The sequence below is a fragment of the Maniola hyperantus genome, chromosome Z, assembly GCF_902806685.2.
Source record: "Maniola hyperantus chromosome Z, iAphHyp1.2, whole genome shotgun sequence".
Classification (NCBI taxonomy): Eukaryota; Metazoa; Arthropoda; class Insecta; order Lepidoptera; family Nymphalidae; genus Maniola; species Maniola hyperantus.
In genome coordinates this window covers 5,321,487-5,348,641 of record NC_048564.1, presented here as the reverse complement: position 1 = coordinate 5,348,641, position 27,155 = coordinate 5,321,487, and the positions used below count along the sequence as shown (strand labels likewise).

The 27,155-nt window shown below is 36.2% G+C and overlaps 1 protein-coding gene across 1 annotated transcript in view; it reads left to right on the top strand.

Annotated features, from left to right (window-relative positions):
* The window catches only part of LOC117995690 (solute carrier family 7 member 14), a 99,260-nt gene that overhangs the window by 37,750 nt on the left and 34,355 nt on the right, over positions 1 to 27,155 (top strand). Inside the window, exons 3-9 of the mRNA XM_069509055.1 lie at positions 1,021 to 1,174; positions 3,292 to 3,419; positions 5,592 to 5,694; positions 11,911 to 12,119; positions 15,389 to 15,560; positions 18,750 to 18,933; positions 21,479 to 21,603. Of these exons, the coding sequence (XP_069365156.1) occupies positions 1,021 to 1,174; positions 3,292 to 3,419; positions 5,592 to 5,694; positions 11,911 to 12,119; positions 15,389 to 15,560; positions 18,750 to 18,933; positions 21,479 to 21,603 (1,075 nt within the window). The remainder of the gene's footprint in view (positions 1 to 1,020; positions 1,175 to 3,291; positions 3,420 to 5,591; positions 5,695 to 11,910; positions 12,120 to 15,388; positions 15,561 to 18,749; positions 18,934 to 21,478; positions 21,604 to 27,155) is intronic.

The window sequence follows — 27,155 nt, the reverse complement described above, 5'->3', positions numbered from 1 at the left end:
TATGGTTTCCTAATAATTTTCTAACAGCATATTTTGTATGATGAGTTTTTCCTTTACAAGTACATATTATATACAATACATATACATATTGTATACAACTTAGGTCCATCATCATCATTCACTATTGTAATTATCATCATAATATAAATAATAATTGTACCTAATGATTAATACTGAGAAATATTTTTAAATCTAAATTAAAATTTTAGCGTTTAAACTAGGTACCGTGAGTGATTTTTACTTTAATCACGTGTGTAGTCGACGTTAGCCCGACTAGTTTCTACTACTACACTAAATTAAACTTAAACTAATTAGACTAAATTAAAATTAAAAAAACAACATTAAATTAAAACTAAAACAAATTAAATTAAATCATTATTGTAATTATCATCGTAATTTATTTTTCATTTCCTCGCAATTGAATTGAATAGCAGAGTGGATAACTCGGTCATAAAACTCTTGTCGTAAATGCCCTTGTTGTACAATCTACTATTTGTTTCTTCTTGTTCTAAATGCCTCTGTTCGTTTTGCGAATAGGTATGATGAAAAAATTATTGTAAACCATCGATATAAATGACAAGAGACGCCGAAGCGAACAAAATTTTTCACGGTTTTGGAACCAAATAAATCAGCGCCACCTCTTAGATACTAATGAACGACCCGTTTGAAATCCAGACGTCACTGAGGTTGCATTGGTGCTAAATAAACATTTTAGTACCAATGAATTGGTGCCATTTTGCTTGTTCAATGGCCCTGTCCTTACGAAGTATTATATAAGTCAATGTTGTTGACACTGTATATATTTTTCTTAAATAAATAAATTAAAAAAAAGTATGTGTAAGTGATACAAGGATTTATTAAAGGTAGTGTTATAAAGTCTATCTCTAGTCTATAAAACATACAGAAAAACTTATCATTAAAAAATTTATGATAAGTTATTATTATTACTAATTTATAATTTATATTTATTTTAATTTATTTATTAGTGATACAATAAAAACCTGAAGCTTTACTCCACAGCGGTGCCTTTCGACGCTGGATTTGGTATCGCTGGGAGTCGGATCGTGTGTTGGCACTGGAATGTACTTGGTGGCGGGCATGGTCGCCCGCAAGTTCGCCGGCCCTGGAGTGGCGTTGAGCTTTATGATAGCAGCACTGGCGAGTATCTTCTCAGGTAAGAGAAAAGTCCGCGTCCAAGGCAGTGCAGAACAGTCGAGGTGTCTTTTTCGATATCAATTTATTTAAAAAACTTCCTAAATCCTTCGTCCTAAATGGTATAGTTAGGCAACTATACCATTTAGGACGTCCTTAATGGTATACATAGTTAGGTAACTATACCATTTAGGATATAGGATTTGGGAAGGTGGAATATTAATAAATAATAAATAAATAAATAAACGTTTATTTCAGATTTTGATATACTTAGTACAGAATAAGGCCTCCCTAATGTAAGAAAAAATGTAGAATAAATTACTAGATAGTTATAAGAAAACCTATTGTGTTTAAAAATAAGGAAACAAATAAAGGCTTAATAATAATAATAATAATAATAGTACAGAATAAACTTTTTCTCAAGCTGCTAAATGCAGCTTTGTCACGCTTGTAGCCACCTTTACTCTCGAATCGAATCGAAAAGATCTCTGTCCTACTTACCAACCACCCTGTTCTCAAAATAAGCCAAATAAAGTCTTAGACGCGTCTCAAATGCATGCTTGAGTCTTAATCCTCACTTATTTTATTTTTATCTCAGAGTGGCCACGAGGATAAAAAATCACGAAACTTTAGCTCCCGGCATCACTAAATCAATCAAATGCGAAAGTGTGTTTGTTTGTTGGTTTGTTCTTCAATCACGTCGTAACGGAGCAACGGAATGACGTGATTTTATGCATAGGAATAATTTAAGACCTGGAGAGTGACATAGGCTACTTTTATCCTAGAAAATCAAAGAGTTCCCACAGGATTTTCAAAAACCTAAATCCACGCGTACGAAGTCGTGGGCATCAGCTAGTCCTTTATATTTAATCCTAAATCCTAAAAAGATTATAGTTCCTTGTATAACATGGAATTGCACAAAGTAACGCCTGAACATCCAACTCGCGAACATATTGTTTTGCCAACTACTTCATCATCATCATCAGCCTGTGGACTTCCACTGTTGGACATAGGCCTTCCCTAAAGAGCGCCACCACACCCGGTCCTCAGCCTTCCTCATCCAGCCACTTCCCGCCAGTGCCAACTACTTACTCATATTTTATGTGTTGGGTGCCTTACCATTGATTGTTACTTTACCAGCTAGATGCTATCAGCAAGGCAAAGATGAATAAAAAATACTTGAATGCGTCGCCCATTGCCGCTTGCGATGGGCGACTCTTAACAACTTAAGTTGTACCGTATAGAGTAGGTACGGTAGAGTTGGATGAGATTTTACATCTAGCCAATATTGATACGACTAGAATTGTTCAAGCGTCGAGACACTTTTATTTAAGTGGTAAAACTTGTAACCAACCTAGTTGAAGATCTTAACCAAACTCTGGGTCGACTAAGTAATAAGTTCTAAAGAGTGAAGGTAAATTAATAATAAAATTGCACTTATTTTAATTAATTAAAGTGCTCATACTGTACAGCAAAGCCTCTGGCTTTCTAATTAGAAAACTGGTAATGAAAAGTTACGAGTAAGTGTAAGAAACTTCTTTTATAATTTTCCCCCAAATGCGAACTAAAATGCTTTAGTAAAGTTATTTGGGTTTCATCGATTTTTTAAGAAATATAGATACTTACTAAAATAAAATGACAAGAGATTTAGACCAAAGTTCACCATGGTGGCCATTTTGTTTTGAGCCAAATTATGCCAATCGTTCTCTGGCTCTCGTAATTCACTAAAGAATATCTTTAATTTTTATAATATTAAAAATAAATAAACAAAGTAGTAGGTATTTGAGGCCAAAACTTAATGCTTTGAAGTTTGAACATCCGAAATGTGTCTCAACGCCGCTTTTGGGACGCATATCGCCTTAACTTTACCACAGAGTAAGGACGGTACCTGTCCTATTATCTACCAGACGTTCTATGAACCCGCCTAGATAGAACAATCGTGCGGTAACTACATAGTAACAAGCGACTGGGTCCCCACAGTAATTTAGCACGAGACATTACATACAAGACGGTACATAAAAGACCTTTACCACGAGATCAAAGCATCAGACTACTGTGTCTTCATATTGTGACCATGCTTTAAAGCCATGGATTCAACTGCTAGTTTTTGCATGTTGGTTAACTCATGTATTTTTCTAGGGGCATGCTATGCGGAGTTCGGCGTCAGGGTTCCCAACACGACTGGATCGGCTTATACGTACTCCTACGTTACAGTCGGCGAATTCATTGCTTTCATCATCGGATGGAATATGGTCCTAGAATATGTGGTAAGATTTTCCTTCTTTGTCTCTCTGTGTGACCATTGTTATTGTTGAGGGTTACGAGCTCAATCATTATTTTATCCTAGCTGAAGTATGGGCAAAAGATTTTTTATAAACTCTTTGGAATTTCTCAATATCTTGTCTTGGGGGTTACAGAACGAATAAGTGAGCAAAATCAGAAGATTTTAGTTCCAGCTGTTTGAGCTATCCTACATTTATATGTCAGGTTTTCTTGGGATAATAGTATAAGTGGGATGGGTACTTATACGGCTCAAGTAACTGTCTTGAGTCCGCGTTGCTTACCCAGCAAAAAATCACGTATCTACCAAAGCAAAGATAAGCGGAGAAGAGAGTAGAAGTAGGCATGTGTCCACTGAACCTAAGCGGAGGGATGTGAGAACAGCAATGTCCTAAGAAACATCTCCTCGCCTCTCTAACCATCTTGTCTTTTATGGATATCAGGCCTAATACCTAGTAAGATATCCTATTTCACAACAAGACAATTACACACATAACTTTTTTTCTAATGTAGTTTTTTTTTTACCGATACACTCATATCGGTTGTAATAGAACAACCTCGTAGTTTGAAATGAAAATTGTTCATTTGGAATTATTTGTTTGAAATGAAATTTATTCATTTGGTAACTTTACCAAATGAATAAATTTCATTTCAAACTACGATCCCATGAATATAGATAAGTGTTAATCTAGGATTCTATTGACATGGACAACGACTTGCCGCCAAGCGATACAGCGTCATTTTACGGCCGCATAAAAAACAATTAAAACTGCCATACCCCTTTCAGATTCGTTCGCTTCTATCTTGACTGCAGCATCACTCGCAGTCAAGGGCTAACTCGTATACGAATACGGTATTTGATACTACTCAAATCACTACTTCTTTATCAAATGTCAAAACGCGCGTTTAGTATGCGAGATTCTATGAAATACTAGTATGTGACGTCACATCACAATAACGTAGTTTCTTATTCAAATCGATAATTTAAAATTGCTATTACTTATACAAAAAAAGGACGTGGATTTTACGTATTTTGGAAGATCCTGAGAAGTAATTTATTTTTAATTTAGTCAAATACTCAATTATAAAATCCTCACAGGTCACAAACTTTGAAATTAATTTTAATATTAGTAATTGCAATGTAAATTATTCAGCTGGTTTTCTTAATTTTTAGTCTGGGAATTTGGCAATGAACTAATACACTCACAAAATACTAACTACTTATTACTTCGCAAAATAGCGACTATGACTCCCCCCGCTAATTTATCCTCACTGGCATCGTGTGCGGACAGGCCAGAGTGCCGGTAGTAGTAGGTAATAAAATCAATTCACTTGTGTGGAATGTCGAGGATGTGTTACAACTACGATACACTCAAGCTTACATATTCAAGAGCATTTCACTTCCATTAGATATTGCATTAGCGTAATATCCATCAGGTACCAATTTCCTAATTACACACTACTACAGTATGAATGAATAGTAATTAACGATTCTATTTAATAGATTATAATTTCGAACCTGCTACGAGAATTATTACAGGTTCGTAATCAAATGGTTATTTTACTATATCAGTAGGAAGGTCTCGTCATTATCTTGTTCAGCCCATCGCCGGCTCTCTACTGAGCACGGGTTTCCTCTCATAATGAGATCGGTTTGGCCATAGTTCACTACGTTAGCCAAATGTGGATTGGCAGGCTTCAAACACCTTTGAGAAGTTGAGAACATTATGGAGATCGCTCAGGCATGTAGATTTGATGAAATAGGGGGAATAGAGGTTTGTTTGTGTAGTCCACGCGGATGAAGTCGCGGGCATAAGCTAGTTTAATATAATTTCATTGGCGAAGCTAAAACTGATTCATAGCCCCATCCATGATTGACTGTAGGACTTGGATTCTGATAAAACCATAGGTACGACACGTGGAATCCTGATTTATAATGCGTACAAAATGAGATCTCACTCGCCATTATTACTCTAGGTGTCAACTGCCATGTCAAAAGTACGGTTCTTTAAAATAAAGACTGAAGTCGTTTTTTTGAGATAACAGTTGACACATCACTTACAGTTAAAATGGCGAGTGATTTCTCATTTTGTACGGACTATATTCCAAAGCACTATTCATATTGAACTTCTATAATTTACAAGATCGTTTTCTTGTAGATTGGAACGAGTGCGTGCGCTCGCGCACTGAGCGCCTGCTTCGACTCCTTATGCGATGGTGCTATAAGCAACTACCTAGCTTCCAACGTTGGCACTATTTATGGTAAGTCATCATCGAAGCTGAAAGCTAATTTTAAGGATCATCATTATCATCATCAACATATCGCCGGCTCACTACAGAGCCCGGGTCTCCTCTCAGGGTTTTGGCCATAGTGTACCACGCTGTCCAATTGCGGATTGGCTTACTTCACACACCTTTGAGAACATTATGGACAACTCGCAGGCATGCAGGTTTTCTCACGATGTTTTCCTTCACCGTTAAAGTAAGTGATATATATATATTATTACTAGCTTCAGCCCGCGGCTTCGCCCGCGTGGCCTACAGGAAACAAATGGCATTTTTTTGGCAAATACATAGGACTTTCTTATAACCTTTCAACCCTCATTTTACCCCTTTAGACCCGTAAGATTTTCGTAAAAAATCTTTGCTGACACCTACTTCTAGATAGAACCTACCTTCCAAACTTCAAGTTAACAATAACAATAATCCCCTTTTTTACCACATTTAAGGGGGATTTTCCAAAACAACTCATACAGATTTTCATAATTTAAAGCTGACGACCTAAAATATGATAATTTCACGTCTGTAACTTTAAAAACTTTCATATAACCTCCCACCCCCATTCCACCCGCTTAGGGAAGGATTTTCTGAAAACCGTTTCTTAGCTGACCCCTACGTCTTATAAAGAACCTTCTTTCCAAATTTCAAGTTAATTAACAATAATAAAACTTTCCCATACAAACTTCCATCCCTCAATCACCCTTAATGGGAGATTTTCCAGAATAACTTCAATAGGTTTTATTATTTAAAACTAATAACCTAAATCTCGATTTTCACGTCCGTAACTTCAAAAACCTAGGACTTTCATAGAACCTTCCAACCCCCATTTTATCCCTTTGGGGGGGGATTTTCTCATAATCGTTTCTTAGCTGCTTTTGCTGTTAGCTTAGCTTAGCTTCACCTCAATAAAAAACCTGCTTTCCAAATTTCAAGTTAATTATATCAATAATTAAAACTTTCCCATACAAACTTTCATTCCCTATTTTACCACCCTTATGGGCAAATTTTCCAAAAAATCCTGAAACACATATTTCTACATTTGTGACCGAAAACCCAAATACCAATTTTCGTGCAAATAACTTGAAAAATGACGGACTTTTATACAAACTTCCATCCCCCATTTAACTCACTTAGGGGTGGAATTTCGAAAAATCCTTTCTTAGTGGATACTTACTCTTTACAAAGAATAGACCCTCCAAATTTCATCTCTCTAGGACCCAGCGGTTTAGGCTGTGCGTTGATATATATGTCAGTCAGTCAGTCAGTCAGAACTTTGAATTTTATATATATAGATAATAAAACGCATCGCAATGTAACGCATTGCGTCGAACCGCAACGCAACGTATCGCAACGTATTGCAATTAAATTTTAGTAAAAAAAATACAGTATGTAGGTATATTGGTCTCCATGCTGCTGGGGGACTTTTACGCATTTAGATCCCGGTTCCACGTAGGCCACACATCAAAGCTTTTACTGTAGGTAGTTTCACAAAAAGGCTAGTGTCAGTTAGTTACATCAAAAGCTTTGCTAAAGCTTTTGCGATAACAATATTATGCAACACGGCTCACTCAAACCTTTGTCAAGTCAACGTTCAATATTGTATACCGTATTAATATGGTATGACCTCTTCTCATGGATGTGGAAAGTAATAATTTGGTCTTAGTACAGAAATTTTATTTAAGTCAAACTCTTTTCTAATCAAAACTACTTTTAACTGAAAAAACCCGTCTTAACTACTTTTGAATAAAGACTTAGTCAAAATTCATCATGATCAACCCATCGTCAGCTCACTACAGAGCACGGGTCTCCTCTCAGAGTGAGAAGCGTTTGGCCATAGTCTACCACGCTGGCCATATGTGGATTGGTAGACTTCACACACCTTTGAGAACATTATGGAGAACTTTCAAGCATGCAGGTTTCCTAACGATGTTTTGCTTCACCCTTAAAGCAAGTGGTATTTAATTACTTAGGTAAAGCGCACATAACTCCGAGATGTTAGAGGTACGTGCCCGCGATCGAACCCCCGACCTTCGATTAGAAGGCGGACGTCCTAACCACTAGGCTATCACAGCTTCACTAGGCTACAGTCAAAAGTAGTTATGACATCATCATTATCAATCAATAGACGTCCACGGCTGGGTATAGGTCTCTTGTAGAGACTTCTACACGCCACGGTCTCCGCCTCAATCCTGTGACTCCCTGCAACTCAATTGATTTCGTCTGTCAACCTCTAAAGTGGGTGTTTCAATTCAACACTTCCCTTTCTGCTGCAAAATCGCCATTCTAGCAATCTAAAACGTACAGATATTGGTTAGTAATACTTTTGATAAAAATCAATCAAAAGAGATGTAATGAAATTCATAATGTCAGCTATTTAATCCAGTTTAGTAGAGAAAATCTTTTATAAAATGCCCTTACTAATAAAAATTCTATCTTAGCACCATTAGTGCCTTTTATGACCTATCCTAGTCTAACGTTTTGCCCCCATCCTTCTTTGTTGTAAAAGATAACTTCCCGCCAGGCGGGCTAATGACTGCACTTTTCATGGGAATTCTCAAAGAAATTAGAAAAACTTTGAAGTAAGTAATAAAATATGTTTCACCTTCATTACGCAGTTTGTTAGAATATTTTTCCTTAGCCGAGATAAGAAGCGTGAAAAAAGTTATTTCAAACAAAATCTAAAGTATTGAACGTTGGATATTAAAATACCTACTTAATATTTGTACCCAATAGAACCTATATTTACTTTATAAGTATAAGACACTTTTGAAAACAGTATGAAAAACACTCAGAGGACCAGATTTGCTCACGTTGTAGTCCTGCACTGTTGAAGTAAGTTATATTTTAATTACTTAAAACTTAAATACCTACTTTGGGAACGATAGAGCGACCCTTTGAAAAGAAGGCTGAAGTATCATACGATAAAATAAAATTAATAAAATAAAATCTTTTTTATTCGAATAAACTTTTACAAGTACTTTCGAATAGTCGGATGCATCTACCACTGGTTCGGAATGCCTTTCCTACTGAGAAGAACCAGCAAGAAACTCGGCGGTTGCTCTTTAGATAGGTTAGAATGTATCCACCGATGGATAGGGATGCAAAAAAACCGGCCAAGTGCGAGTCAGGCTCGCGCGCTGAGGGTTCCGTATTACAGTCGTATTTTATCGTCATTTGCACGATAAATCAAAAACCATTATGCATAAAAATAATTAAAATCTGTTTTAGAATGTACAGGTAAAGTCCTTTCATATATGATGCTCCACTTGGTAAAGTAATCTTACTTTATAACGTGAAAATACTAATTATTTGTTCAAAAAACTTTTTTTGGGATGTGACCACAAATTCTATATATAAATATAACACCTACCTATCTGCCAAATTTCATGATTCTAGGTCAACGGGAAGTACCCTATAGGTTATTAGACAGACAGACAGACAGACAACAAAGTGATTCTATAAGAGTTCCGTTTTTCCTTTTGAGGTACGGAACCCTAAAAAGTAAAATTAAAACTGAAAGAATACCGAATACCGAGGTCAGATTCGATTTTGGCTTTCCTCCGAGTTTGAGAATGAAAAATTCCCTATTTCTATAAATAAAATTAACTAAATAATGCTTTAGTACGCAATCATAATCACTGTCAAGCTTTATTCCGGGATAACTCGAGAGAGTCTCGAGTAACGAGGGTCTTTCTTTCGTTGTTTGTAATAACCACTTCAAACCCCATTTTATTTTTACTGCTAAGATTCGGTGGTATAACAAGTGGTTAAAGTTAAATTGTGCAGGTTATCGTTAAACTTTGACGATTAATACAAGTAAAACAGGTTGTACAAGTCAGGGATTAAGCGTTTAAACTATCGTTAGTTACAAATATATATTGTACATAGTATATATTATTATGGCGGCTTAACGCACTTGTTGGTTGGAGTACGTCCGACTATAGTTTCGAACCTGTTATGGTTTCTGAACTTTGAACCTAGATTTGATCTTTAATTTAATTATGGAAGTATTAATACAGACTTTTGTGATCCTTTTGCTTTTTACACCTTTTCAAAGTTTAAAGAGAACCGTAACGTAACTTTAACCGCCTGTCAAGAACAGGATTTAAGGTCAAGTTGTAAAGTGGGTTACCAAAGATTATACTTACCTCCATAATAAAAGTTAATTGTCAAATTTTGGTGTATCATGCAACCAACAAACAAACTTGTACAACACACATCGCTTTTTTGAAGTTTAACGCTAGCCGTAACTTTAATCGTGCAACTGGGCCTATGTTGGGTCGGCGTTCGTTAACCTATAGCCTACATTTAAAGGTGTTCAAAGATATTTCATTGACGGCAAATAAGCTTTTATTACCTTTTGGCAATAAAAACCGTCTTTGTGAAATTTAATAAAAGATAGAAGATGTAAAGATAATACGAAACTTTTGATATTGAAAATATTTTTTCGCTCGCTGTTAAATATTGGTATAATCGGAGTGTACGAGATGCCAAACTGTGTTCTGGAAATACAAACGAAATAATTTTCCAAAAATTCACAAGATTCTGATACATTTAAAAAACGTAATAATAATATATCCTATTTTTTCCATTTAAATATTTTTCTTTAATCTTTAGGTAATCTCTATGGCTTTATGTAAACTCATAAAATAATACTGTTAGCGAAAAAAAAAATCCCCCACTTCAATGACATTGACAGGGGGGCGCTGTTGGAGAACAAAGGCTTAGAATATTCAAACAAGAACAAAGGGGACACTTGTCGGCAACGTTAGTTCCGATTTTCACCACGCGACAAGATAGCCTTGTCGCACTGTAGGTATCCACACATTTTCCTCGTGAGGTTATTTTGGTTAAAGTTCCTTTGCCTATGGAGATACCTAATGGTTCACTTAACATTTATTACTAGGCTGGAAATAATGTTGGAAAACATTATAGCAAATCTCAAAGGATCTATTTATAAGTATTGCTTAAATATTGTGTTTCGATATGTATATATTTTATACTATATTTACAGTTACATAAAAGGCTAACTAGAAACCGTACGACTCCTACGCTCCACCTCAGGAAAGTTCTAAAGTCATTTATGGGTAAAACTTTCATAACAAAATTCCGCAATCTATTTTGCACTTTCCCAAAATAGATTGTTTTACACAAGTTCTAAAATCTATTAAAAGTATGCTCCTGAAAAAAGCATATTACATAATCGACGAATATGTAAATGATAAAAGAGCGTGGATTTGACATGCAGCTCGTTTTAGCAATGCGCGGGACTGTAAATACTTTTTTATACATGGCATAATATTGTATATGAAATCTTTGAAAAGAGCAACCGCCGAGTTTCTTGGTGGTTCTTCTCGGTAGGAAAGGCATTTCGAACCAGTGGCATGGCGCATTTGACGATTCAAAAATACTTCTGAAAATTGAATAGAATAAAAATTTAAATAAATTTAAAAAAATATTTTAGTTTTATTTTATTTTACATTAGACTAACTTATGCTTGCGACTTCGACCGCGTGGACTAAGTAGGTACACATATTTCTTGAATGTATGGAATGAATGAAGCTGTGGTAGCCTAGTGGTTAGGACGTCCGCCTTCTAATCGGAGGTCGGGGGTTCGATCCCGGGCACGCACCTCTAACTTTTCGGAGTTATATGCGTTTTTAAGTAATTAAAATATCACTTGCTTTAACGGTGAAGGAAAACATCGTGAGGAAACCTGCATGCCTGAGAGTTCTCCATAATGTTCTCAAAGGTGTGTGAAGTCTGCCAATCCGCACTTGGCCAGCGTGGTAGACTATGGCCAAAACCCTTCTCACTCTGAGAGGAGACCCGTGCTCTGTAGTGAGCCGGCGATGGGTTGATCATGATGATGGTGATGATGATGGGTTGAATTATCAAAAATCCTTTCTTAGCGGTCTAACCTTTCCTTCCTTTCCAAAGGGGTTAAAATAGAGGTTTGAAAGTATAGTCCACGCGGACGAAATGGCGGGCATAAGCTAGTACTTATAATATTGGTATGGATACAGATGTTACATCGTGTGCCAAAAGAAGGTGAAAATACAAATCCACTTAGTAATTTACGTGTTATAAGCGAATACAAATACGAAACACGAATTACAACCTTGTTTTATACTATCATCTACTATTATAATTATGAGAAGAGAATTTCAAATAATTAACTATGATATTTATTTACAGGCAAGCCTCCGGATTTCCTTGCTTTCGGAATCGCCCTGTTGATGACCATGGTGCTAGTGGCTGGCGTGAAGAAGTCTTTATTCTTCAACAACGTCCTCAACGCTATAAACCTGACTGTATGGGTGTTCATTATGGGAGCGGGCCTCTTTTATGTGGATACAAGTAACTGGACAAAGCAAAAGGGGTTCTTGCCGTATGGATGGAGCGGAGTAAGTGATTGATATTATAATTTAAAATACTTAGTATCTGGATAGGTAGGTATATATTCAAAATCAAAATCAAATAATTTATTCAAAATCTCTATCTCTATATATAAAAATGAATCGCTAAATTTGTTGCTGATCGCAAATCTCGAGAACAGCTGAACCGATTTCGCTAATTCTTTTTTATAATATTCCTTGAAGTACGATGATGGTTCTTACGGAGAGAAAAAATTAAAAATTGACTGACACTTGAAAGCTGAAATTTTGCACAGAGGTTACCTTTATTTCTTGCTGGTTCTTCTCGGTAGGAAAGGCATTCCGAACCAGTGGTAGATGCATCCGACTATTCGTAAGTACTTGTAAAAGTTTATTCGAATAAAAAAGATTTTTATTTATTTATTTATTTATAATGTAGTGGTAAGTGGATTTATATATCCGTCGAGTAAAGCGTCGAGCGTTAGCTATAGTAGGAATATTAAAAAAATTTATGAAATCAAAAGACAATGGTCATATTTTCAACATCAACTTTAATATGAGATATTTACTCAAACGTTTTTCATTATCACATTTAATTTTAATTAAACAGTTTGTTCACGTTAACTAATTAAGTAGAACTTAGTTTAACCAATAATAAAGATTCGTTAATAAGTCCCGCAAATTGCTAATGCGCGTAGCCGCTATTATAGTGACGTCAGCACTAGACTGAAATTTCGAGCTTATGGTATATTTTTATTTCGGCTGACGTCAAAATGACGTCATTTCGATGTTAATTACACATGGTTCTAGCGCAATAGCAATTTGCGGGATTTATACCTATATTATTTTAAAGTTTACACACAACAAAAACAGGTGCACATTATGTAAGAAATCTTGACAAGTAGGTACAATATTCCTTTCCGTCCATCACTGTCGTTAAATAACGCCCTACCAAAATATTTGGGCACACGATTCTAATACGCCCTCTGAGACCAATTGCAAACAGCTATGTCTTTAATTTTTTTGTTTACCGAACAAATGTTTGCTGGCCCTCAGAAACTACAAAAATGTTTTTTCCACTGACAATATAAATGACTCTAAAATGTCTATGACTACGTCATCATCATCATCATCAACCAAACAGACGTCCACTGCTGGACATAGGTCTCTTGTAGGGACTTCCACACGCCACTGTCTTGCGCCGCCTGAATTCAGCGGCTCCCTGCGACTCGTAAAGTAAATATACATAATATACGTATGTATATATATATATATGTATATAAATAAAAATACAACAGTAAATAAGAGAGGAATAGACGACAGATAAGTGGAATAAAAAGTAAATAAATAAACACATCAAATGGAGGATAAATGAAAGAGCTTCAATTTCGTTTTGAAAATTGATAGCGATTGAGACTGTGTGATAGTAAGTAGGTGATCATAAGTAGTTGATTAAATCAGTTCGCTTGTATGACGTGTGAAATGTTTCAAGTAGGTAAGAATTTCACTACCTTACCTTTGCTAAGGATTGACCTTAGATCTGGACGCGCTTGGGAACCGTTTTGTAATTTTGGGTTTAGTAATTCAGCCAGTGACCATCAGAAAGTAGGTATATCTATAGTAGGTCCTACCTACCCAATAAATGATTTGGCTTTTGACTATGGTCTCACTTGATTGCATGCGTCAATCTAAATATATAAAAGGAAAAGCATACTAGCGTAAGCTAGTACAGCAGTGATTAAGATGATAGCAGACTAGCCTTGAAGGGGTATGGTAGATTTTATTAAGACCTACTCTTATCGATTTTAATGCGTCGTACACGAAAGCTAAATAATTAGGCAATAGACAATAGGGTGGTAAGTAGTAACCACAGCAAAGATCTATAAAAATTACAACAGCAGATAAATATATACTATCTTATCGCTTTTCCATACTTCGGTCGCCTCGAACGAGGTTGGCGACGATCCTATCGAGGAAAACAATCAATCAGATTAGGAGCTCTCGACATTTGTATTTGAAGCTGAAAGACTTCCCACTGAATGTAACCACTGTTTATGAAAAGCTACGCAAAAAGCTTAGATAACAATCATCATCATCATCATCATTATCAACCGATAGACGTCCACTGCTGGACATAGGTCTCTTGTAGGGACTTTCACACGCCACGGTCTTACGCCGCCTGAATCCAGCGGCTCTCTGCGACTCGTCTGATGTTGTCCGTCCACCTAGTGGGGGGTCTTCCAACACTGCCTCTAAGGGGGTGAAATAGGGATTTGAAATTTGTGTACTTAGTTCACGCGGATGAAGTCGCGAGCATATAAGCTAGTCTAATATAAAATGTAAGTAGAATAAAATGAAAAAGAATTTCAAAACTTTGTAACATTTATTAAAGAAACCGTACAATTATGCTATTTCCGATACACTGCATTCGTCTCATTTTATCGAAGTTTAGTTTTCTGAAGGTTTCCCTTTTACCGCGTGTGAAATGCACACATGTTTTCTTTTTATTGCCCTTTGCACTTAGTGGGCTCCCATGAACATATTTCTATTTCTTTAGATTTATGAAATTGTTAGGTAATCTATCGCAATAAATTGTTATCTTATAAAATACTAGCTTATGCTCGCGACTTCGTCCGCGTGGACTACACAAATTTCAAACCCCTATTTCAAAATTGAATTTTCAAAAATCCTTTCTTAGCGGATGCCTACGTCATAATAGCTATCAGCATTCCTTTCAGTCAGATCCGTCCAGTAGTTTGAGCTGTGCGGTGATAGATCAGTCAGTCAGTCAATCCTTTTATATATTAAAAAGATTAAATGACGCCCGTGACTTAGTCCACATGGATTTGGAATTTTTAAAAATCCTGTGTGAACGCTTTGTTTTTCTGGGATAAAAAGTCCCCGGGATGTAAGCTAACTTTGTGCCAAATTTCATCATAATCGGTTAAACTGTCGTGAAAAGCTAGCAGACAGACAGACTGACAGACAGACAGGCACACTTTCGCATGTATAATACTAGTGTGGATGTTCAATGGAACATTTGCACTTTGCAGTGCCAGAAATTCTACGCCATTTCCTTGTCAACTCTCGTCCACCTCTAGAATAATACTAGCATTATAATTTTGTATTGAGTGAATACAGCAAGTGAAAGCTGATAGACTACAATAGATAGGAACACAATTTACATATACGTGGCGGACAAAATCTGAAATAACGGGTAAAATTCCTTCCGGAATCACATACAAATTCCTATTTATTTCACTTTTATTTTCTGTATCTGAAATGCAGTTTTGTCCTAGGTGTTCAACGGTGCTGCTACTTGCTTCTACGCTTTCATTGGATTCGATATAATAGCGACTACTGGAGAAGAGGCAACCAACCCCAAGCGTTCCATCCCATTGGCCATTGTCCTTAGCTTGGCCATCATCCTCATTGCTTACGTCAGCAGTTCCATGATACTCACTCTTATAGGTAAGTAATTTTTTGAAACAGAAATTCTTTCAAAATCAAATTTATTTATTGCGAATATTCGTAATGACCCCAACACTAGGAGGAACGTTTGTGTGGATGTTTGTTTGGGTCATGGTGGCTTTGGATGATAACAGGTAATAAAGCTGTAAAAAATCTAATTTTTTTATATTTACTTCAGAATAGTATTAGAAATCACGTCACGCATTGCCCCTTAGTATCATGGCAACTTTCTACCAGACACCTTTGAAGAAAGTTTAAAAATGAAATGAATTGAAATGTACCAACTTATTACTTGCCAAAAACAATTCGCTACGTCCGCTAACTGATGTATCACGATATTCGCTGAAAGATTTATCATTTTTCATTTCAATTCGCCTTTGCAGAGCTTATTCTTTGAATAACTGCAGTGTGGTTAGTATGAGATCTTACATCTTACTAACGTTGATAGAATTCGAATGTTGAAACACAATAACGTCAGAATAAAATGTATTTAAATCTAAAAGTTTCTTGATCTAAAGTAAAAAATTCAGGCTGCGTGGTCTGACTACAAATTAAAACTCCATTTTCACAGTTACAAGTTGTATTGCTTTGTTCACACGTTGTTTGACAGCGATGTCATGGACATATAGGAATAATGCTGAAAATAAACACTCCTAACAAATGACTCGCGAGCTTATACAATATAAGTGTGCTATACACCCGTGATTAGACAAAACCTATTGACTCGCTGTGATGCTGGACGAGTATTGACTGGAGATCAGATGTAAATGAACGGGAAAACTTGAGTCTTAAAACAAAATCGTTAAGGTCCTTTTATTATACACTCGAACTCTATCAATGTTTATTGAGTTGTAAAACTTATACTAAACCTACAGATTACAGAAATCTGCCCTAGATATTCAGCAGCCTTTCAAAAATTTTAAAACTCGTTAACTATGCACCCATTTACCGCAATTTATCTTACCCTTGTGGTTCTTGCGGCTAAAATATGACAAAATTTCAAACAAATATTCACCAAAGGATCGCGAATGAGTCAGGTTTTTTTACTTACAGGGTCAAGGGCGTGTGTAAAATCAATGAACAAAGAGTGAAGTTGTAGTCTCTCATTTGCTGGGATTTTCAGTTCAATTAACTTTTCTGCTATTTTGTAGCGTAAGTTCTACACGCTACGTTGTTTAAAGGTCCTACTTACCGTATTTTATCTTGTCGGATATAACGGAACTATTTTTTGACATCGTTGCACATAAAAATAATATATTGACAAAACATACGGGACGATACGTTCCATCCTCTGTTTTCTTGTCCCGCATATTTTGTCTTTCATAAACATTACGACAAAGTACAACATTACAAACAAACTCACCAAACGCAAAGGTTAGAAGAGAATGTTTCACTTGTCATGCTCGTAAAGTTCTTCTGGGCTTCTTCGTAAAGGCTGTAAAACCTGCTGTAAACGAACTAAAACAGCTTTTCATGCTCTTGTGCATAAAGTGTTTATTGGTACAAAATATCTATCTGATGACATATGGATGACAAAAAAAATGTAAGTATGTAATTTCTATAGTGCCAGTAACATTTTGGACTCATGATGAGGTTTTTAGGTATAAGTCCATCAAATTGCTATTGCGCTGGCACCATGTCATGAAGATGAAACCCATTTTATCCTCGACTTAAATATCTGTTCTCGGGTAGATAAACGTCTAGGATAAATGGCTTGTTTTATCCCCTTGTTGTACAATCTACTATTTTAACTTTTCAGATTATTATTATATCAAACTAGCTCCCAGCTATAGCCTAAATGTTAATGTGTTAAATTGTATAACTTCTGCGGGAAATGTTCTGAATGTTAGTGAAAACCATACTGAAATTCACTAACAAGCTTAAAAGTTATGTAATCGAATACAAAGACGAACACGTTACTAATTAGCTATAAGCCACGTATTCACTATGCGAAGCAGGGTTGTTACGGATGCCAATATTTTGACATCCGCGGATGCGAATGCGGATGCGGATCATTAGAAGTTCACATCCGCGGACGCGGATGCGAATGTCTGAGTTAACGCGAATGTTCCGCATTTGCGGAAGCGGATGCGAATATCAGTAACACCCCTGTTGCGTACCATTGTACACTTTTTCGTTGGTCAATTATTAGCGAACGAAGATATCAACTATCAAACACGCGCGAGGCACGCGCTACTTAGCTCAAACTCAAAATAAATAAATGGGAATGATCCGCATTGCGGGTGCGGATGCTTAAGTTATGTATTTCAAAAAAAGCATACTAATTTCTTAGATGGATAAACACACTTTTGAAATAGTTACAGAAAACTACAAAGCTATTAGAAAAACAAACAACCGAAAAACTAACAGATTTATGCGTCCTAGTTCTATAGTTTGGTGCCGATGCTTGCAATGCAGAGCTAGTTCAAACCATTGCACGTTGGTGTTTTTTTAGTTACAAAAAAGTGTTAACACATTTTCAGTATAAACAATTCGTTTAAGTTTTTCCGTACAGCAATGCCGCCACATATCTACATTTTATATTTTTTACCAACAAACTAGGTATTACCACTTATATTTTAATAGCTAACAAACTATACATAGTTATGGACTAAGAGCTAGCGCATGACAACTTTCGTTTTAGACTTTAAAATTTGACGTAAGTTTGTTTACACGTTTATTACCTGTTTTCTCCCAAAGCCACTATGATCCAAACAAACGTTCCTCCCAGTGTTGGGGGCAATACGCAGTGAAACTTTCAGCCTTTATAAAATAACGAAAGTCTGGCACGCGCTGGCTTTCTCTCTATTATGAAGTGCATTGCGTGTGCAATAATAAAGTTGCGTAATTAATAATTATAATTAACAAAAGTACTCTACTTTTCTTAATTATAATTACGATCTCACCAGGACCTGGTAGTAAGTGATAATGCAGTCTAAGAAGAAAGCGAGCTAACTTGGAAGTGGTATGACAATTTCTGATCGGTATCTACGAGGCATCGCACCGGAACGCTCGATAGTAACTAGCCACGGCCGAATATTGCAACCAGACCACACCAGAGACAATTTAGGATACTAGGCCCTGCCAGCCTCCCGCATAAAAGACCACAGCGTTAATCACTGCACCACGCAGGTCGTTAAAAAAGTACTTAAGTAAGTGCCTATTTAAAAATATCGCTTTCTTTGCCAGTACCGTTCAATGAAGTGGACATGGACTCGGCCCTCATGCAAATGTTTGCATACGTGCATGCACCTGCGTGCAAATACATCGTCGCTGTTGGTGCGCTCGCCGGCTTGACAGTATCCATGTTTGGTTCCATGTTTCCTATGCCACGGGTAGTCTACGCCATGGCGTTAGACGGACTGATATTTACGTAAGTATATTTCTCATCAAATAAAAAATGTGATCTTGTACCTGCGCAGTAGGTTATTTATCGATGCATTGAGTAGTACAAAGTAAGGTGTGACTGTGTGAGCGTGTGTTCCTCCGCGTAATCAACCTTTTACTTCTTGCACTTAAGAAATTTTTCGTACGACCACCAACCATATACCTACCAGACACATCTCCACTATCTACTATTTATATGTTTTTCTATATAAAATTCTATAAGTATTTCGCAAGACATATTATTGAGTTCTTTTCCAATCAACTTACGAATAAAAATGTAACATAATTCTTGTTTTTTTTGCAAGCTTTAATACTTAGGCGCAACTTTAAAACATTTAATACATACATTTTATACATTTAATACATTTTATTGTGTAAGTATTTCTACATGATGCTTGTTCAAAGTTATTGTTCATAAAAAATTTATACTACTATACTATACTAACATTATAAATGCAAAAGTGTGTCTGCATGTCTGCTAGCCTTTCACGATTCATCCGTTCAACCAATTTTGACGAAATTTGGTACAGAGATAATGCACACGGGGGAAAAACATAGGCTACTTTTTATCCCGGAAAACCAAATGGTTCCCAAGGGATTTGAAAAACCTAAATCCACGCGGGCATCCTCAAGTATAAAATAAATCAGTCAATCTTCACTATCAAGTCCAGAGCTCTCTTTACCTGATGAAATTTGTATCTAAAACATTCAACAAACTGTTACAAATTAAAGTTCAAGAACCTTTGTAAGAGGTATACGCACTTAATACAAATGAAAGGTAAATCCTACTTAGGTGTTTCACAACCAGTTCGCCCTCGATAGCCTTTCAAAGGGAATAAAATAAATGGCTTAAGCAACGGCGAGAGCGATGGCAAACTTTTAGTCACTCTCAATCATTTAAAGCTGGCAACCTTTCAAGCTCACTGAAAGGTGCTGAAAGTTTACCAAAGTTGTTCAGCCAATTTCAACCACAAGGAATGAAAATAACGGAATCATCCACTCATAACTATTGAGAAAATACCAAAATTAGGTCAAAATAGAGCTTGCATTCAACTTTCAACTCAGCTTTCAATTAAGTAACTTAGATGCAATGCACACCCAAAGAGTGGGCACGAGCCTATGCCCATCGCCTTTTTTTATAAAAGCTTTAATCGTTTCAATCTTGAATCATATAATATTGGATAATTCTGATTTTTTTAGGTTCCGTACCTCAAAAGGAAAAACGGAACCCTTATAGGATCACTTTGTTGTCTGTCAGTCTGTCTGTTTGTCGGTCTGTCAAGAAACGTACAGGGTACTTCCCGTTGACTTATAATCATGAAATTTGGCAGGTAGGTAATTATTATAGCCGACATAAGGAGAAAAATCTAAAAACCGTGAATTTAGGGTTATATCACACAAAAAAAATATTGTGGTCTATATCTATATGAAGTGGGGAATCATACTATGATAGGGCTTTACCTGTGCATTCTAAAACAGATTTATTTTTATTTTTATGCATTATAGATTTAAATTATCGTGCAAAATGTCGAAAAATACGACTGTAGCACGGAACCCTCGGTTCAGAGCGCGGATCGCAACCTCTTTCCCTTAGACGACGGCCGATGTCACGCACGAAAAAATTTTAATTTTAATTTTACCAAAATATATTATGCCGTGTTTATTTAACAATTTCAATCAAACCCATGAAATTTAAATCGGCGTGTAGTTGTTATTTATTTGTAGAAATATTGGTTTTGATGTTTGTGACACTAGTTAAATATTAACATATTGGTTATGCTAAAATTTATTTGTGTGGTTTGTTATCGCATGAACGAGCGGTTGAATACAAATTATTTACATGGTGGTTTAATCAAAATCAAACCTTTAATTGGACATTTGAAAAGTAATGTAAATAATGAACAGCGCGGAAATGCAGCCAGTATTCTTGCCACCATGCCATTTGTTTTTAAATCCCGTGGGAACTCTGATTTTCTGGATAAAAAGTAGCCTATGTCACTCTCCAGGTCTTTAGCTAAACCCATGCGTTCACGTCAATCCATTGCACCATTGCGACGTGATTAAAGGCAAACCAACAAACTAACAAACCAACAAACCAACAAACCATCAAACCAAAAAACCAACAAACCAACAAACAAACACACTTTCGCATTTATAATAAGGGTACTGATTATTGTATTGTCATTTAAAACTGTTTTTATGCATGGTAAAATATAATTACATTTTTGATTTCCAACTTCGTAAAATATGGTGTTTACTCAGAAAAATACTTTGAAAAATATTAATAAAAATTAAATGATTTGTGAATCTGAATGGTTTTTAAAATAGTCTGGTTCCAACTGCGCCAACCTCCTTTAAATTTGGAACCATGTCTCATTAACATCGAAATGACGCCATTTTGACGTCAGCCGAAATAAAAATATAGATGCCATCAGCTCAAAACTTCAGTCTAGTGCTGACGTCACTAAAATGGCGGCCACGCGCATTAGCAATTTGCGAGACTTATATGCTCTTGTTTTTAATGTGTTTAGACAACTGGCCAGAGTATCGGAGACGTCTGGCACCCCGGCGCTTGCGACCATCTGTGGAGGCGTCACTGCTGCCATCGTCTCCCTTCTCATCCAGCTTGAGGTCTTGGTGGAAATGATGAGCATCGGTAAGTGTCAAACAGAATTACTTGTAGGAATATAAGAAGATAGGTAAAATTTGTTATTTGTTATTAAAAATACACACGTCATGTACACACTCACACACGCATACACTAACACACAAACACACACAAACACGTATTTTTAAGTTTCATATTCTAAATTTAGTTTTTGTATTAAGTAAGTGTTTATTTGTTAATGACGGAGGAGGGAGAGCGGGGACCCTGAGATACAGGTTTTGCAAACTTACTTCAGGCGGTCCCTGGCACAATTTTTTAAAAAGACCTTTGTAGAACAAATAAATCATTATATTTCAAAAAAATAAAAAAATAAAAGTAGGTATAAAGGCTATTCAAGATTTCTGGACCCACTTGTAAACCTTGGAGTTACGTATTTATGGAAACCATAAAAAACACAAAATAATGAATGGTACAGGGTTTTGAAGATTTTGGCTTACTTAGTAGTCCACCATTTAACTTTTTTCCCAAAATAGCGGCCACGTATAAAACCTGTATCAACAGCTGGCATCAATACGTAAAATGTATTATATGAGACAAAATCTTCCAAAGCTTTCCGAGATATAAGCTATCAAAGTAGTACTGGTTTACTTTGTTATTAACTTTGATAGTTTATAATCTCGGAAACGTGATACTTTGGAAGATCATGTGATATTTCACAATACTTATTTGTATTGATGTCAGCCAGCTATTGATATATGCAGGTTTTGTGCGTGGCCACTAATTTGAGAAAAAAGGAAATGGTAGATATATAAGCAGGCCAGGCTCCATACCAAAATATTCAGAAAGAAAGAAAGAAAGAAAAGAAAAGATGTTTATTTATATAACTGTGCCACACATCACATCTTAAAACTAAGAGCTATTCAAACCCCTTTGTTTTTCTTTTCGATATGTAGGAGACTAAGAATTTTACAATAAGTAATTTTACAATAAATAGCAAGCAAAAATATTTTTTTTAAATCAGATTTTATACAATGCAATGTGTGATAAAAAATCCGAATCGAAATAATCGGCTTTGCATTCCATTAAGAGATTGATAGGTATAAATTGATAGTAATAGTAGTAGTAAAATTGTATCATGTTGCTTTTTAAAAGGAATATAATAAATATAATATAAATAGGAATATAATCGGGAGTGTGTAATTTTTTTACTCGTTCTCTGTAAGGCTAAGGGCTAAAATATGTTGGTAAATAATTTTGATTGACTGACGACCCGCCCTAGAAAATCGGTCATAAATCGTAAACGGTAAGTTTTACAAAAAAGTTTACAGGAAAAAAAAGATACAAAATTTTACTTTCTACAATAATGGTCAACATAATTTTTGCCCTAAAGTGGATAGTTTTCAAGATATCGGCCAAAAACTTTCCTTTAAGATTGCGGTCGAGCTCCACCTGGATCTGTCAGCATTTTGTAATTTTATGGTCAGTAGGTAAGTGACTAAGGGTCACCTAAAAACAAAGAAATTGGATCGGAAATTTAGTGCGAGGTTGACCAAAAAACGGCTTTATTTACTGTACTTATGTCCTTAGCAAATTTATTAACCATACTAAATACCAATTATTTAGCTTTATGGTTTCAGATTTATTGATATCTGAAAAACGTCAATTTCGTGAGTTACTGATGATTCCCATAATTCAAAATCTGTAATCAAATATTCTACATACATAGTCAAAATTCGCTTCTTTACGTTACACTTTGAGTTATAGAGATTCTTTCACTATGTTCCAAATTTTTACTGAATTGGTCCAGTAGATTTGGTGCAAATTGGCAGTCGTGTGTTTATGTAAATGGATAGACAGACAGACACACGAGTGACCCTGTAAGGATTTTCATTCGGACGTACAGAACCCTAAAAAGTATTATTTTTCTACACCAGCTCAACCATTTTTCGAACCCGATATCGCTATATAGCTAGTACTTAGTAGGCCTAGAGGCATCCAGGCTGATAAATAACAATCGGATAGACAATGCCAGCACTCAGTCAGTAGTAGGTAAACATGCGAATAAAACCTGACAGAAAAAAATAGCACTCCACAACGGATTTAAACGCTATGCGATTTACGTGCATATACATGAGGTGTGTAAACTATTTCACCTGTTTGCGACAGCAACGTGTTATTTCGGAAAACTGTCATTTTTACTAACAATGTTCAAAATGGTTCAAACCTATCCTATATTAAACTAGCTTATGCTCGCGATTTCGTCCACGTGGTCTACACAAATTTCAAACCCCTATTTCATGGCCTTAGATGTCGAATTTGCAAAAATCCTTTCTTAGCGGACGTCCATATCATAGTCGCTATCTGCATGCCAAATTTTAGCCCGATTTATCCAGTAGTTTGATCATCAGTCTGCAGTCAGTCAGTCAAATTGACATTGGAGGTAATAGTTAATACCAATAGTAAAGGCTTTATTGTTGAACTCGAGGAACCAACTCCTCAACCCTGATGCTGTAAGGAATTGCATTCCTAAGTTGTGGTGATCCTACGGGATTTTTGAAGAATCATCCGTTTAATTTTTTTTACGAAATTTGGAGATATCATGCCGAAGACGGGCTACTATAGATAGGCTACTTTTTGTCCTCGAAAATCAAAAGTTCCCACGGGATTTTTAAAAGCTTAAATCCACGCGGGCGAAGCCGCAGGCATCATCTAGTATGTGATAAAATCATTTATAATAAATAAACCAGTGCAATACCGAGAGAAGTAAAAACCGAAATAGAAACCACACCCACGGTTTTAATTAGAAGCTGAAAATATATCGCACTACACATGGAATTTCATTTTGTGACGTCAAATTAGACAAATATCCTTTGATTCAACCCTATTCAAAAGCTAACATGGCTAAATTTAAATGGTATATTCACAAGAGTTGTCTAATTGAGTATAATAAGAGCGTTATAGCAGTAAATAGTGAAATACAGTTTAAATTTCATAGATAAAACCAACGAAATAAATTAATACATACATAGAGATTGTCAGAGAACAATGGGTGCAGCACACACCGGCAGGGTAGAGTGTAGCCGAAGTGCGGCATGTTCCTTTATATATAACTGAAACTAGGCTTTATTTACTTAAGTATAAAGACGAACAACCCACCCAGATGAAAAACAAATGCCGTGGGAAGCTATACAAAGTCTCCGATAACCATGTCGGAGGATTGCCAGCGAAACATACACTAAAAACCCCGCCCAGGTGCGCCTGAGCCACCGCGGTTCCTTGTGTTTCCTTATATATTTTTTACAACTAATATAATAATTCCAACCGTATGTCAAAGTGAATGAAGATAAGTTTATATTGTCACCAATAAAACTCCCCTCCACTCCACTCCACTCGATGCCATAATAGTTAATTTATTCGTTTTTATCATAAGCAAGGGAACTTTTTATCCCAGAAAATTAAAGAGTTTTCACGGGATTTCTATGAATCTAAACCCACGCAGACGAAGTCGCGGGCATCGTCTAGTAAAATTTAAACGGTATATGGAAGTACTGAGTTTAGGTAGTTTTTTTAATGTTTCACACTAAATTGTCCTCTGACATGAATCATGACTCATGATTTACGATGGCAATGGCAGAGACTTTTTGTTGCGAGTTTCGCTCTAAAAAGGCTGAAAACTCACAATAGCCATGAAATCGTTTTTATTTGTTTTTGTTAGCGTCACTATTTCTACATTTCAGTGCTCCGGGGAGAGCTCGTGATTTTACGGCCTATCATGTTCGTGATAGTAAACATTCATTACTTTTCATTTTCATAGCTAGGTATATAGCGAAGTGGTCGTAACGGGAACTGGTGGTAACGGGAAGTGGTCGTATCGGGAAGTGAACCTATCGAGAAGTGGACAAATCGGAAAGTGGTCAAATCGGGAAGTGGTCATAACGGACCCAAACGGTGTTTAGGCTGCACCGTTAAATTGGGATAGTATAATTAAAAAATATATTTTTAAAGATAATTACAGGGTTTTCTAAAGTTCGTTAAATCGATTGAACTAAAAAAGTACGGCAAAATGTATGTATTTTATACAAGCTCCCATACCGAGCGAGCGATTTGTCGTTTGAAAAAAAGTTGCTGATATGACTAGTAGGCGCCATCCCAATTTAATTCAGAAACGTGATAGTTTAATACACCTGCATTAGAGCATCGTTAGTAATTGCATCCTTTATGCTTCGCAGATTTATCACGAGCTCAATGAATACCGATCGTAGCTCTCGTCTTGCGAAGTTCAATCTTCAAGTTCAGTCAAGTATTGGTAATTATTCTATCTAACTTCGCCTTCTCCCGCCACCGACAAGGGAGCGATTAGCTATCGATCAAGAAACGTTAAAGAGAGAGCCAGCGCGTGCCAGATCTTCGTTATTTTATAAAAGCTGAAAGTTTCTTTGCGTAATGTCCGCAACACTGGGGGGAACGTTTGTTTGGGTGTTTGATTGAATCATGGTGGCTTTGGGAGATAACAGGTAGGTAATAAAGATGTAAAAAACTTTCGTCAAAATATAAAGCCCATTTTTTTTATATATTCTCGGAATAGTATTAGGAATCAGGTCATTATGCATTGCCAGTTACTTAGTATTGTGGTAACCCCGCGACACACGCTTAAACTTTACAACTTTAAGGGTGTCTGGCAGGGGGTTACCCTGATGGTTAGAGCCTCAATAGCTCAACGGGTAAAGGAGTGGACCGAAAACCGAAAGGTCGACGGTTCAAACTCCGCCCGTTGCACTATTGTCGTACCTACTCCTAGCACAAGGTTGACGCTTAGTTGGAGAGGAAAAGGGAATATTAGCCATTTAACATGGCTAATATTCTAATTTAAAAAAAAGTGATAGACAGACAACGGGTTTCCCATAAGGGTTCCGTTTCTCCTTTTGAGGTACAGAACCCTAAAAATTAATTCATTATCAAAAATCCTTACACTTCCATTAAATTTTATCGAGTTGGCATTAAGTACCTACGTTGCGTCGTGGCATTCAACGTACGCTCGCTCAAAAGTCGAATTCCTAAGGAGCACTGCCATTTATTTGAAATGGAGTAAGTTTTCACTAAAGCAAAGCTGAGCGGATTCGTGTTCAAACTTTAAAGGCTATTGTTAGATCTTCTTCTTCTTTTGCTGCCTATCCTGTCAAAGGTTGTTGGTCTATTTGTAGATTAAACTTTTAACACTGCAGCTCTAAATAATGTTGGAGTGTTTTTATTTAATTACTGGAGTAGGTTCTTTAGTCAGGATAGGACATCCTGACTAAGATGCCTTTAAATTCCTCACTAATTCTTAGGATTCTATTTTTAACCTTAAAATCCTTCGTTGGCTCGGAATTGGAGCCTTACATGACAAATAAGTAATTCATTTTCGTATGATTCTTATTTAAGGTGTAATATTTTCTGAGCGTCATAATTTTCTAAGCTTTGTAATCGAGAATGCATTTAGAATTATATAGGTACTAGCTGAACCGCCCCGGCTTCGCTCGGGTGGAGTTTAGAAAATTAAGTGGGAGGTTGAATTAAATTTTTCGTGAGAACCATACTCGTACTTCAAGGAATATTATAAA